The sequence below is a fragment of the Arachis ipaensis genome, chromosome B07 (assembly GCF_000816755.2).
Source record: "Arachis ipaensis cultivar K30076 chromosome B07, Araip1.1, whole genome shotgun sequence".
In the NCBI taxonomy this organism is placed as follows: Eukaryota; Viridiplantae; Streptophyta; class Magnoliopsida; order Fabales; family Fabaceae; genus Arachis; species Arachis ipaensis.
The window spans coordinates 89,764,297-89,777,649 of record NC_029791.2 but is presented as its reverse complement, the minus strand read 5'-3'; the positions used below and the strand labels follow the sequence as shown (position 1 = coordinate 89,777,649).

Sequence of the window (13,353 nt, the reverse complement as noted above, 5' to 3'; positions counted from 1 at the left end):
ACCATAATATAACACCCTAACTTTTAGCACCTCATGATCGTACCAAAAGCTTAGGTGTTACTTACCTCTAAATTTTTTTATTATATACTATTTTTATTTAATATTGAGCCTTCACTAACACGAACCAAAACCTTTAATTAAGAAAACAGAGATAATTTATTTTAAACCAGCACTTAACCACAAATTTATATATATTCACATAGCATTAAATACATAGACTTATTTCAAGATCCTCAAATACAATTCCTACCCCTCTAAAAACCAAAAGAGTAAATGACGATGGGAAAATAAAATCTAATAACTCAACTTGTAAACATAATCTTCTATGCTCCTATAGCTCCGCACTAAACCTTCGCACCTGTAGCTGAATGGGGTGGAAATAGGGGGTAAGAACTCGGGAGTTCTTAGTAGGGTTAGGGTGTATAGTTATACTCATTTAATTACCATAGCCAACAGCAATGGACAATAGAATACATTTAGACTTAACAAACAAAGGACACAGAAATCAAACAATCATATAACAGACCCACAATCACAAGAAACACACTCACTGTAACACCCTACCACCCAGAGCTTTACACCTAGGATGTAAAACAGAGGTGGCGAGGCGCTACGAGCTCTAAAAGTAAATTTTAATATATAATATAGTCAAAAGGGTTTATAGCTAGGAGCCTTTGAAGAAAGCGATAACGCAAAATCGTTAAATTGAAAAGCACAACACTCCGTGTACGGTAACGTAAGCAAGATAAGGCAAGCTAACGAATTTATATACTAAAATTTCCAAAACACATGTAACAAAACTCAGGACTCGACTCGCGAAGATATACCGGTCCGAGCACATAGTTATACATATATAGATATATATAGTAATACGTATTAGTTCCCAGTTTTAAATTCTAATTATTTTCTTAATCTTTTCTATTGTTTTTATCGTTCTTGCTCGGTACCAGATCGATTTAAGCTGGTATGCATTTTTATGCAATTTTCCGAAGAAACTTACACTTTCCAACTCAGAGAAATCTACTGAGTCCAAAAATCATATTTAAATTTTCTAATTAACATTCTAAATTTTTGGATCCTATTTTGGGCAATTAATTTAATTTAACTAAGCGGCTAGTTAATCGCGATTCTTATATTCTCCCCACCAAATAAGAAATTTTTCCGTCAAAATTTAGTTCACCCATCACCACCATTATGTGTTCCCTCAACTTAAATCTATCTCTTACCATTCACCTTTCCATTCCTCCATGTCAGCTCAAATTCCTATCTACATCCTTCATTCTTATTTATAACTCCCTATTTTAACCGAATTCAAGCCTATGTTGTACTCATCCTTCTCACTCTTAGCTTCCCTTAATTCAACGTCAATACCTCATAAGCATTTCAAATCAATATGTTCTGAATCCGCCTTCCAAATAAATCATTTTCTATTTCAATATAAACCCAAAATCATCATGATCAATTATCGCAATCCTTATCTTCCAAACACGACAATTGCACTCACCTACCACCCAAAACCAAATTAGTCAGCTACCCTCGTGTCCACAACCTGTCCCAAATCATTCTAATCTTACAGCCACAATTAAACTTAGCTTCTTTGAAATCTTTACTTACATTAAGCGACTGGACTCTTCAAGTATTCAAGCCTAAGATATGATGTCTAGCCACCATTCTACTATCTCTATTTATAACTATCATGTTCATATTGCATTCTACAAGCTTCTGTTGCGCCATTCTAATTTTTAGGCACTAATTAACTAACTAATCCAACTATTCAGTCAAGTCATATATCATTATCGGATTACAAAACCTAGGCTTACTTCCGAACTCCCTCAACTTGACCCAAATAGGATTTACGCTATTCCTAAGATTAAGTCATAACTTAGGGCCTTATAGCATCTCTAGGCCTAAATCAAGATCTCATTCAATCCTCAATCTAAATAACCGTATTACCTAGGATCTTAACAACTATTGTACCTAGTCAGGTTATTCATCTTTAAGAGCAATACTACAACTTGACATACTAAATAACCAATGAATTTCCACTTATCATAATTGAAATCAAATGCTACTCTACATCAAACCCAATCAAAATTCAAGCCTAAATTCATACCCACTTATTTTTCTCCTTTTCTATGTACCTCTACACTTAAATAATTTACTAGGTACCAAATGGTATATCAGAACGCACTCCAAGATTTCCCACGAGTGTCATCGTAGAACCCAATTGGTTCATGGGGTTCCAGCAATACAAACATTAGCTCTGTAGTCAATCTTTCTTTCAAGTCTTTGAGAAGTTTCTCCACAGTTTGACGTTAGTACCAACGGGGCCTCCTTGTGTGTCAATTTAATTATAGGTAATGTCATTTGCAAAAGTAAAGCTTCACAACTCCTCCGATGTTGCACGCTTGCAAGTTTCGTCCTTCGGGTTTATAATTCGTGTCCTAAGGAACTCACATATCGATGGTTGCGTCTAAGAATTGCATGCGATGTTGAAATGAGCTCAAGTTATTAGAAGGAATACCAAGCTTAGAAGAGAGTAAACAATTTCGAATGGTATCTGTAAGAAATCAAAAAGACATATTGTGTTGGGATCAGACAAGGTTTGAGAAAATGAGAAAATGCACCAGAAAGAGAATTAGAGTGCACCTCAAAAAGGAATTGCTAAGTAAGGATATTTAGAGGAATCAATAAAGCAGATTGAATCAAAATATGTTTTTACCGATTTCGAGTAGATCACGAGCCCTCGAATAAAGGCGGTTCAACCTAACAGAACACGTCTAGGCTCACATCAAGTAGTACAAGGTTCGCGGAAGGATATGTACAAACAAGGAATAGGATTGGGCAAGGTTCAATTTATTCAGCAAGAGGGATTCCAAAATAAAGAACTCTAACACAATTTATAAGGGAAAAGATAGGTTGTTACATAAGGATGTATTGGTGCTCTCATTCGTATAAAATCTCACACCTTTATAAAGATTACTGTGCTTTCGCAGCACTACTTTGACTCATTAGTCCTTAAGAATTGGATTATTTGCCCCCGTCAACCAAAAATGTCCCTAAGTTCTATCAACTCTAACAGCAATACTCTACGCAGCACAAGTAAATTTGGTCTTAAATTTGATACTAAGTATGACACCTCTATTCTCAAACCTTTCTCTCCGTCACAAGCTAGGTGTAATACGGTATTCCAATATCACACAATGGAGTTAAAGCTTTATAACCAATTATACACCAACCTCTTATCAAAGGATCCGCCTTAGCAGCATCACTGGTGTTCACAGCGAACACTCTTCCTTGGTGTTGATTCCTACCCGCATTCGGGTTCCTTCCACGTATACAATCCCTCACCATGTGACCAGGCAATCCGCAATTAAGGCAATCACCTCTTCCTCTCTCCGGATGATACGGATCAAAATTAGGTCTCCTAAAGTTGCCTTGACCTTGAGGTATATGTCCTCCCCTATTGAAGTTCTGAGCTCGTGGTTGAAAGTACTTTTCACGCCTACAGTTGTTATTTTCCCCACGAGTATCTCTTGCTACTGCCACTTTCTTCGCACACTCCTTCACAGCCCTTGCCTTGATCACAAGCTCAGAAAAGATCCGAATCTCCAAAGGAGCCACATCATTCATAATAGCATCCCTCAAGTTTCCTGGATACATAATGCACTTCCAACTCTCATAAGACTCTGGGGCACCCTGACATACCCTGGAGAACCTACAGAGTTCTTCAAACATACTAGTGTATTCGGCCACAGACAACGAGCCTTGCTTCAACTACATAAGCTATAACTCCTTTGCTTCTCTTACTGAATCTGGGAAATACTTCCTATAAAATGAGGTTTGAAATACGTCCCAAGGAATCTCTGCATTCGAAAGTCGCAGCAATTGGCACTCTCCTTGCCACCCATGTTTCGCCTCTCCTAACAGTTGATAGGCCATAAACTCCACGTATTGGTTAGCTGGGACATGCTGAGCTTGTAACGCACACTCCATAGCTTGGAACCAATTTTCTACTTCCGTAGGGTTAGTCGATTCTCTAAAAGTTGGTGGATGAACCTTCAGAAACAAAGCCAAAGTCATTGGAGCGCCTCCCAATTCATTACCGTCTCCGTCTCCATGTTCGTTCTGTTTCCATTACCGATTCTGTTTCCCACTGTTTGACCCAACCTCTTTATAGCTTGCAAAGTCGTAGCAGCATTCACCTCCATGGTATTAGCCAAGTTTGCCATCACCGCCCTGAACTTGGCATGATTGTCTGCTGGTCGGTCATTCTCAGTTTCTCTCCGTGTATGCGTACGACCTCGTCCATTAGTAGCCATTAGGGTTTCTGTCTACACCAAACAATCGATATCAAGGTGATTAAACTCAATATCAAAAGTCTAGTACTTTAATTATCCCCAAAAAAGCACTCACAAACAAGCATGCTATGCATATATCAAGCAGATAACCTAATTAGCATGAAAGAAAAAGACACAGAGTATGCAATGGAGCACAATCGGTCTATCCCTCAGGCTCACGAGGACGAATAGCTCTGAAAAGCACTAAATGTAACACCTTAATTACCCTAAGCCTTACCTCATGCCATAAAGCAAAGGTTAATCAGAGGTCACGACAATCCTAAGGCTTATACATAAATATATAAAGAAGGAATAATAATTCTCGAAACCGATGAAGAAATAATCTCAAATACGGAATTACAAAAGCGCAAAACATTCATACGAAGCTACAATGTGGAATTCTAAATATGCCAGGTCTCTCTAAACTCTTTGAAAAGATGTAAAAGTTCTCAAAAAAATACTAGACTAATGACTAAGGACTACATAAGAAGGGTAAAAGAATCTTTTAGTGCGAAACCACTTCCGGGGCCAATTTGGTGAGTTTTGGCCTGAGCTTGATTGAGATCTACGTGCTAGGAGGCTCCTTGGGTATTGAACGCCTGCTTGGTCGTCCTTTGTGGGCGTTGGACGCTGGTCTCCTCCTTATGGTCGTTGGATGCTAGAATAGAGCTGGAGGTTGGCGTTGAACGCCAGTTTTGGGCCTTCAATTCTGAAGCAAAGTATGAATTATACATTAATGAAAAACTCTGGATGTTAGCTTTCCATAGCCATTGAGAACACTCCATTTTGACTTTTGTAGCTCCAGAAAAGCTCTTTTGAATGAAAGGAGGTCAGATCCTGATAGCATCTACAGCACATTCTCTACCTCTGAATCAGACTTTTGCTCTAGCTCCTTAATTTCAGCCAGAAAATACCTAAAATTGCATAAAAATACATAAACTCAAAGCAGAATCCAAAAATGTGAATTTTGCACTAAAACCTATAAAAACTTAATAAAACTTAAATAAAACATGCTAAAAACAATATGAAAATGATGGCAAAAAGCGTATAAAATATCCGCTCATCAGAACACCAAACGTAAATTGTTGCTTGTCCCCAAGCAACTAAAAATAAAGTAGGATAAAAAGAAGAGTTAAGATACAAAAAATCTCAGAGTTTTCAATGAAGCTTAGTTTACATTAGATGATTGGGACTTAGTAGCTTTTTGCTTCTGAATAGTCTTGGCATCTCACTATCCATTGAATCTCAGAAGTGTTGGCCTCTTTAGAAACATAGAATCCAGAAGATATTATTGACTCTCCTAGTTTAGTTCTTTTTTATTCTTGAACACAGTATTACCACTAAATGTATTAGCCGTGACCTTAAGCACTTTGTTTTCCAGTATTACCATTGGATACATAAATACCACAGACACTTAACTGGGTGAACCCTTTCGGATTGTGATTCAGCTTTGCTAGAATCCCCAGATATAGGTGTCCAGAGTTCTTAAGCACACTCTTTCTGCTTTGGATCACGACTTTAACTGCTCAGTCTCAAGCTTTTTACTTGACACCTTCACACTACAAGCATATAGTTAGGGACACTTTTCATTTAGAGTACTGAGGCCAAGATTTTATTCCTTTTGGCCCTCCTGACCATTGATGATCAAAGCCTTGGATCCTTTTTCCCTTGCCTTTTGGTTTAAAGGGTTATTGGCTTTTTTGCTCTTACCTTTTGGTTTAAAGAGCTATTGGCTTTTTCTGATTTTTATTTCTCTTTTTTTTTTCGCAAGCCTATATGTATTGTTTTCTTTTATTGTTTTTTTGCTGCCTTTTCTTGCTTCAAGAATCAATTTTTGGATTTTTCATATTACTGATAATCCTTTTCCTTTTTCATCATTCTTTCAAGAACCAACATTCTTAATTCCAATTTCAAATATGCACTGTTCATTCATACATTCAGAAAGCAAAAGCAATGCCACCAAATAAAGATAATTGAACTATTCTTAAGATAAACTCGAAATTCATGTATCTCTCAATTCTTTTCAAATAATATTTTCTTTTTAGTAAGGTGAGAGATATATGGAACATTTTATAACTTTAAGACATAAATGATCATGCAACAGAACAAGAGAACAGACAATAAATTATAACAGAAAATAGAAAAATAACATAAGAAAAGGGGATTAAGAGAACGAATCCATCTTAGTGATGCCGGCTACTACTCCTCCTTGAGGATCCAATGTAGTGCTTGATCTCTTCAATGTCACACCCTTGTCTTTATTGTTCTTCCCTTATAGCCCTTTGATCTTCTCTTATTTCATGAAGGATGGTGGAATGCTCTTGATGCCCCAACCTCAAGTGCTCCATATTAGTGTTCAATTCTCCAAGATAACTATGCAATTGGTCCCATTAGCCTTGAGGAGGAAATTGCATCCCTTGAGGTCTCCCTCTATGACAATTCCAGCTGAATTGCATAGGTGACAAATGAGGTGAGGGAATGCCAACTTTGCTTTGGTAGAAGGCTTTTCAGCTATCTTGTACAATTCTTAAGGTATCAACCCGCATGTGTCTTCAACTTGCTGATGGGTCTATTAAGATACCATAAGGAGTAATAGAGGACATGATTATTAAGGCTGGACCTTTTGCCTTTCCCACTGACTTTGTGGTATTGGACATAGAGGGGCACAAGAGTGCATCTCTCATCCTAGGAAGACCTTTCCTAGTCACAGGACGAACCCTCATTGATGTTGAAAAAGGGGAAGTAACCCTAAAAGTTAATGAGGAGAAGTTCGTACTGAAGGCTGTGAAGGCTATGCAGCATCCAAACATTCCTGAGGAATGCCTGAGCATTGACTTCATTGATTTCCTGGTGGAAGAAGTCAATATGGCTGATAGCTCCAAGGACAGGCTTGATGATATCCTCAATGATACTCAGCCTGATTCAGAGGAACCTCTAGAAACCTCTGAAGAAAGGGAGAAGCCTCCTAAGCTTGAGCTTAAGCCATTACCCCCTCCTTAAAACATGCATTTCTAGGAGAGAGAGAGACATATCCTGTGATCATAAGCTCTGCACTAGAGCCACAGGAAGAAGAAGCACTAATTCAAGTGCTTAAAGCACATAGGACTGCCCTTGGGTGGATAATAAGTGACCTTAAGGGAATTAGCCCTGCCCAATGCATGCATAAAATCCTATTGGAGGATAATGCCAAACCAGTGGTACAACCACAGAGGCGATTGAATCCAGCAATGAAGGAAGTAGTGCAGAAGGAAGTCACTAAACTCTATGAGGCTGGCATTATTTATCCCATTTCTGACAGCCCATGGGTGAGCCCTGTCCAGGTTGTTCCTAAGAAGAGAGGAATGACAGTGGTTCACAATGAAAAGAATGAATTGATCCCGAAAAGGACATGAAAGAGCGTTGTCGTCGGTTAGGAATTTTTCTCAAAATAACTCCGTTGCTAGTATAGTTCCCAACCAACAAACACCACTTAATCAAATTTTAATTCTAAAGATTATCACAATAAACAAATTATATAAACCGATAGTATTTAAACTCCCGGGTCATCTTCCCTAGGAGTTACAATGAAATGTTCTTATTATTGGCTTTGGGGGATTTTTGGGGTTTTGGTTGAAAGACGCAAGAAATGTAAATGACAATAAAACAAAAAGACATGCAATGAATTAAATAGAAAGCAAGTAAAAGCAATGAAAATGGAAATTCAATGACAAAGAGAGCTCTTGGTAGGAATTGGGGAACTAAGGATTCCTATCCTTAGTTCCCCAACTGATTTGATTTGAAGTTTTCAAAAATTACTTTCAACAACTGGCAAGAAGACACAATATAAGTGGTGGAATCATAGAATTGAGTGATCGAACCCCTCACCGGATGTGTATACACTCTTATCGCTTAGTGTTTAGGGCTTAATCACTCAATTCTCCTTTAATCATGTTTCTTAAAGATTTTCAAGTCATCTAACAATCAACTAGTATTTGATGAATGAATGCAAATATCATGAGGTCTTTGGAGGGTTGTAATGGGGTTAGCGTAAGGGTCGGATTAATATGGTTAAGTGGACTAGTAGATTGGATCTTTGATTAGAGCAAGTATCCCACCTAATCCTATATCAACCTATGTACACAAAAGAGAACAACCTAACTACCCATTCATCTCTTTGTTGTCATTTCTTTTCTTTTCTTTTCTTTCTTTCTTTTTTCTTTTTTTTTTCAAAAGGTATATACACCAAAATTTTTCTTTTATCAACAAAGAAAGATGCATATGTTTTAAGTGATGAATGCATGAGTGTTACCCATTTTTCCAAATTTTCTCAATGAACACCCAAAGTAAACTAACTACCAATGTTTCCCCACAAATTCTCCCCACACTTGATTAACACATACACTCAAACCCAAGCTAATCAAACATACAATTAATGGACAATATTAGTTTTTCACTTAGGGCAAAAGATGTGCTTAAAATTAGAACAAAGGGGAATTAAAGGCTCAAAAGTGGTTTACAATTGTAGATGTAACGGTTGGCCATATGGGTTAAGTGAGTTTAATATAAAAAAATGGCATCAATCATACTAAATGCATTTAAAACATCAAATAAAGGACATATAGACTAAAGCAAATCTAAGATCACAATCATAAAAGAAGTATAACGCACAAGAACAAAAGTTTGTGGTTGATAATGTGCAACCACACAATTAAAGCTCAAATCTCACTAGGTATTTTGTTCAAGCTCTTTTATATGTTCCATAAAAATACTTTAAGCAAGTTTAAAAACAAGTTTTCAATTCTAATCAATGGAACGCCCTAAAAGAGATTTCTTGAAAATTATTTGTTGTTTTACCAAACTTATTTACTCTACCATGCAAATGCAAATACAAATATTTATCAAAAATACACTATAAACAAGCTAAGATATATACAAGGAAACTAAGTAAAGTGCAATAAAATACCAACAAATATTCACAAAAGACAAAACTACTAAAAACTTGGAAATAGTGCAAAGTGTTCAGAAAGAGAAGTTTATGCCCCAAATTTGCGGATCCTCCCCCACACTTAAATGTTGCACGGTCCTCTGTGCATGCACTCAATCCGGGGGGTGAAGAACTATAAGGCTCCACCTTCAGCTGGTGGGCATCGGGGCTTCGGGTATAAACAAATAAACAAATAAACAACAATTGAGGAAGAGTTCATATGTGTGTGGTATAATGAAGACAATGCATGTATTCTAAATGCACACGATTTAGAACACAACACATTAGTCAGTTGAAAAGGTAACCACATAATCAACAGAAAAAGCATGTATTCCTCAATTAAGTGGCCTAGGTTACGAGTGAAGAAAAACAAGAGATAGAACACAAACAAACCTAGATAGCCATAACTAAAGAGAATTGAATATATAAGATATTGGTTATTGAGATTGTGCAAGTGAAAGCGCAAGTTGAATAGAAAATGGCACAATCAACAATAACAAATTCATTGATGAAAAGAAGACTACTTATTCATCTTCAAACATGATGCAATAGTCACATAATAGAGGTACCTATTGCAAAAAGTGACAAGCTAGCTAAGAATCAAGTCAAGTCACTCAAACAAATGCAAAGCATTAAAAACAAATAAGTACCTTGTAATAGGCTTGTGTTGATTTTAAAACTATGATGAACAAGTAATTCAACTCAATTCACTAAAGTAAAAGTGCACAATTCATAATTGAGTTGCCAAATGTAACGACCCAACTTCCGGTATGCCATGGCCAAACCAGAAGCTAAGTGTTACCAACTTGTTCTTCCTAATTATTAACTATTACTTAATATATGAGCCTGGTCCTTGTTAGAACGTTGCCAATTTTACGAGTAACTTTTTTTTTTATTTGTTGCGGTGCTAAGGTAATATAAACAAACATACATTGAGAGAAGTAAAAAGGAGGCATAAAGAAACATAGAACACAGCTGATAATACACATCATGTATACTATAACAAAACATGTAGCATTCACGAAAGGTCAAGTCAGTTTACATCTACATCATCCTACGTAGCTAGTATATACATGACACTCCCAGGGCCTGGCCCAAACAAAAAGCCGCTAAACTAGTGCCCAGGCAAGCCTAACCACTATATAGCTCCTAGCTCTCGGGTGTACTAACACAAGTGAGAGACTAACTAACAGATAATGTCAGACTAGAGCGTCATCAAAAGAATGCCCCTTCTGCTATCAAACTATATCTACACGTGGCTATTCGGAGAATCGCCGTGAGGCTCGACCATCTCCTCATCCTGCTCTATCTCTATCTCAGGATCCTCCTCTTCCTCATCATCCACAGCTACAACCATACCCTCATATCCACCAGAAACACTGATGTCACTATGTACAACACCATTTGCGAGCACAGGTGCGTTCGCGTATATAGGAGGTACCTCACCGTCCGGTAATGCCGGCTCATCAGGCTGTGGAAAGTCGGGGATCAGCTCAGGGGGAAAATCCCACTCTGGTGGTATCAGATGTACATAGTCACCAGCTAACTCGGGCTCATTAGGAATCATAGGCTCAGGTTCTACCTCATTCAAAGGTTGAGGTGGTATAGGATGTCTGAAACTATCAGGAAAAGGATGTCCAGGTGCGTTAGGGTGTAACCAGGATAAGGGAAAGCCGTAAGGAGCATCGGGGTCAAAATGTGGGCTATACAGAGGATGTGGGAAGGAACGGTTTCGTAATACGTAACGTCTCATACAAGGCTTCGTACTCAAAATGTAGTAACCATAGTACACTGGGTCCTCATAAATGTAAAGGTCTTCGACTTCATAGAATATCATGCCCATCTCCATCTGGGGGGAGGAAGGGAGAGAAGAGGGTAAGAACTGGGGAGTTCTTAGTAGGACCGGGGTTATTATTTACGTTCATTTATTCGTTTTTAATTAGCAGACGGATAATAAAATTCAGTGAAATAGTAAACAAAAGTTAAAGATAAACAGAGAAAAGAGGGAGAATAGAAAGCAGAACACAAACAGAAGAGTACAAGAAAATGAAACACAGAAATAGCATACAAGCAGACAAACATAAAGAAATAGATCACACACAGAAAGGAATGCAACAAAGAATGATGCGCAGACAAGAATAATGCATGTCTAGCCCTAGCGCAGGCCATGAGCTCATGTGTCAGTTAGCACATGCATTCCCGACATTTATCCGGTCACGAGTTCACGATTTCCTGGATACGATTTTCCGTTCAAATAAATGCGCATATAATTATTAGGAGCTCTATTGAGACAACCTCTGCTTTCTACTCAAAGGAAATATATACTCTTGGGAACGGAAAATTACTCTTAGTTTGCCTCAGGGCAACAGATAAATAAACAAACATCTCTCGGGTTGCCTTAAGCAACAAACAAATATATCTTGGGTTGCCTTAAGAAACAAACAAACATCTCTTGGGTTGCCTCAAGTAATAAATAACTTTTTAATAAGTCCTCTGTTCTTAGTCTCTTTACTCTGCTCTAATTTCTCTGTTTAACATGTGTACTTAAAGCTTATGTAAATCTCGGTATGAATAGTTAGCCTGTCCCAAGTATAGGTTCGTTAAGTCTATACTGAAGCATTTTAACTTTTCATAGTATACCAAACCTTAGCCGCAATTCAAGGACTAACTAGGTTGCCCTAGTTCGTTCACTAATCTCTGTCTTTTTTTCTGTTATTAAAACTTTACAGACTTTTCTTTGGTTTTTTTTATCTTTTCTTTAACTTTTTATCTTTCATTTATCTTTGCCTCACTAACATGTTATTGCCACTCCCTAAGTGTTTTATGGTGGTAATTATAAGATTCTGCGCTTAAAGTTGTCTTTCTAAAGCTTTTACAGAAAACTGCCTTTTCCGCATTATTTTATTATTTTTATTAAAAAATTATTTTTAATTAAATATTATTATTTAATATTTTATTATTATTTATTATTTTATCTTTAAATTTTCGAAAATTACCTTATCTTTACCTTTAACCTTTAAAATTCACTTTTTACCACCCGTAACTTTTAATATTTCTACTTTTACCACCCTAACTTTCAGAAATTACCAAATAACCCCTTAAACACAAAAAATTTTACTTCCTTGCCCTTTTAAAGATCTAAAGCCTGTTCTTCATTTTTCTTCATCATACTCAAAGTGTTCTTCATGTTCTACATAAATTCTTCAGATTCTTTCATTGTTTTTACCCGTTTTTCAGTCTTTTCAGCAAACCGAATTTTACTATAATTCATAATAAATTAGCAGCCACTAAAACCCCATCTTTTCTACATAATTTTAACACAAATTGAACCCCAATTTAAGGTCTAGGGTTTCGGTTTCCAGCTGCACCCAAGAACACAAATTCATAGCTTGAATTTCATCAAATTTCATCAAAATTTCACCAAATTTTCACCAAGAATCAATCATGAATGCAACCAATTTTTAGCACAGAAAAACCATACAACATTCACAAAACTCAAACACAAATAATTAAGATTAATTTCGTGACACCCTACCTGGTTTTGCTGCTCCTAATTCGGTTAGACTTTCAGGTGGTCCTTAAGCACTTTTTCTTCCTAAATCACATCAAGAACAACTTTAAATCAAAAAATCCTCAACTAACCAAATCTCACTCATAATGTTAGGGAGGGATTTCTCACCTTATACTTGCTGAAAACTCACATTTCTAGGCCCTCAAGTCAAGTTAAGCATGATTCCTAAGGAAGAACATCAAGAAAACACATGTTTAAGCATGTTTCCTTAAAACCAAACCAAAAGAGAAATGGTGAAGCCAACTCACCTTGATTCCAACCTTGATAAGTCATATGATCATGTAGAGAAATAAGAGAGGATCATTTTGGTTGGATTGGAATTTTGATTTGAGTTTTAGTTTAGCAGAAATCAAGCTTTGAAGATTTGGAACTAAGAACTTTTCTCTCTTTTTCTCTCTTGAAAATTTCAGCCACAAAGTGAAAATGAACCAGCCTTGGGGGTTTTGGGGGTGTAGGGTGCGTTGTGATTGGTTGGCTTG

At 37.0% G+C, this 13,353-nt stretch overlaps 1 protein-coding gene across 1 annotated transcript; it reads right to left on the bottom strand.

The window, feature by feature from the left end:
* LOC107607416 lies at positions 3,172–4,232 on the bottom strand. The gene is made up of 3 exons (XM_016309380.1): positions 4,107–4,232; positions 3,811–4,059; positions 3,172–3,699 (listed from the first exon to the last, which is right to left on the bottom strand). Exons 1-3 carry the CDS (start codon positions 4,230–4,232, stop codon positions 3,172–3,174), a joined length of 903 nt encoding a protein of 300 aa, XP_016164866.1.